At 68.2% G+C, this 1,837-nt stretch overlaps 1 protein-coding gene across 1 annotated transcript in view; it reads left to right on the forward strand.

Annotated features, from left to right (window-relative positions):
* Window positions 1–172: 172 nt before the first annotated feature.
* LOC104828482 (leucine-rich repeat-containing protein 25-like) overlaps window positions 173–1,837 on the forward strand; it is a 1,946-nt gene continuing 281 nt past the window's right edge. Inside the window, exons 1-2 of the mRNA XM_010562164.1 lie at window positions 173–1,068; window positions 1,444–1,563. Coding sequence (XP_010560466.1) covers window positions 176–1,068; window positions 1,444–1,563 — 1,013 coding nt within the window. The 5' untranslated portion in view covers window positions 173–175. The remainder of the gene's footprint in view (window positions 1,069–1,443; window positions 1,564–1,837) is intronic.

Here is a 1,837-nt window from a genome sequence, read left to right on the forward strand (position 1 = left end):
CTGCCAGGACCCTTGGGTGCTGCCCTGCCGGGGCAGAGAGGCAGCGGGGTGGGTGCCAGACTGGTTTGCGCTGGGAGGGTGTGCTCAGTTGGAATGGGAAGGGGGCTCAGGTGGGTTTTGCTGACACCCCCCCTCCCTAATTTTCCACCCAGGCGCCCGGTGGGGCGGAGGGGCCATGGGGCACCCCGCAGCCCCCCTCATGCCGCTGCTGCTGCTGGCGCTGCGCCCCGCGGCCCCCTGCTTCACCGTGCCGTCGGATGCCCCCGCCGAGCTCACGCTGATCAACAGCAGCCGTCGATGCGCCGAGTTGGACTGGGGCCTCTTCCAGCGGCAGAACCGGCTGTGGCTGAGCCATAACGGCATCGAGGCCCTGAGCCCCTCGTCCCGCGTCGAGCCGGAGCTGGAAAACCTGGACCTGTCGTACAACCAGTTACGGGAGCTGCCGGACGCTTTCCTGAGCCGAGCGCAGGGGCTTCGGCATCTCCGGCTGCAGCACAACCGGTTACGGGATCTGCCCGCCGGTTTCTTCGCCAACGCCACGGCTCTGCAGGAGCTGTGGCTTCAGGGTAACCCCCTGCCCGCCGTGCCCACCACGGCCTTCCAGGACACCCTGCGTTATTTGGCGGTGCCGTGCCACTGCGACGTGGTGGGCAGCGTCCTGGCAGCCTGCTCCCAGCCGGAGGGCACGGCGCTCTGGTGCCAGTGCTTCATGTCCCAAGACGATTCCTTCAACGTCACCAATTTCCACACCCGGGAATGCCAGGGCAACGTGGGGCTGGTGGCCGGCGCGGTCGGGGCCGCCGTCGGGGCGGCCGTGCTGCTGGCGATCGCCGCCGTGGTTTGCTACCGGCGGAGGAAAGTGGCCGGCGCTGCTGCCGGCGCGGGGTGGGGTAAGCGGGAGTCTGCCGCGGCCCACGGGCAGCCCCGCTACATCAGCCGGGCCGCTGAGATCGGTGCCGCCGATGCCACCGCTGCCGCGCCGGATTATGAGAATATCTTCATGAGCCCCTGCGCCGCTCCGGCTGCCGCGCGGGGCTGGACGCCAGAATGGCAGGAGCAGCGGTACAGGTGAGGATCCGGCACGGGGATCAGCTGCTTGGGGTATGTCCCATCCCTTCCCACGCTGTGCCATGCCACGCTGTGCCATCCCATGCCATGCCATGCCATGCCATGCCATGCCATCCCATCCCATCCATGCTGTGCCATGCCATCCGGTCCCATTCATGCCATCCCACGTCCCCCCATCCCGTGCCATCCCACATTATCCCATCCCGCCACCCCCAAAGCCCAGGCGCTTGCCAGGGCTGAGCCCTTTCCACCCACCCACACCCCCAAAGCCACCCCATGGGGTTCGCTCCCTCATCAGGGACCAGCTCCCCCCCCGACCTGCCCCATCGCCTGGGCACGGTGCGGGGGGGCCACCCCTCTGTGTGTCCCCCCCAGACCCCAGGTTCCGGTGGACGACGACTATTTTCTGGAGAGTGAGGCTGTCTCCGGGGACCAGCCCATCTACGCCAACACGCAGACCCCCGGCGAGGACAGCGTCTACATCATCCCCAACCAGTGAGGGGCCTGGGGGGGTCCGGGGGGGGCTGTGGGTATGAAGCTTTGGCTCCCACCGATGCTTCTCCCTGAGGCTTTCCCTGGTGGCCCCCCCCCAGCCCAAAGGGGACGGGGATGGGCGCGCCCCATGGATGAAGGCTCCGGGGGTCTCCCCACGGCTGGGACGGCGACACGCGTGTTCCCCATGCACACATCCTGCCAAGGAGGCCTTTCTCAGAGCAGGGGGGGGGCATTATTTTTAATAACACACAACCCCCCCCCCCCCCCCCACCCC

The sequence above is a fragment of the Haliaeetus leucocephalus genome, unplaced genomic scaffold, assembly GCF_000737465.1.
Source record: "Haliaeetus leucocephalus isolate CR32 unplaced genomic scaffold, Haliaeetus_leucocephalus-4.0 Scaffold157, whole genome shotgun sequence".
NCBI lineage: Eukaryota > Metazoa > Chordata > Aves > Accipitriformes > Accipitridae > Haliaeetus > Haliaeetus leucocephalus.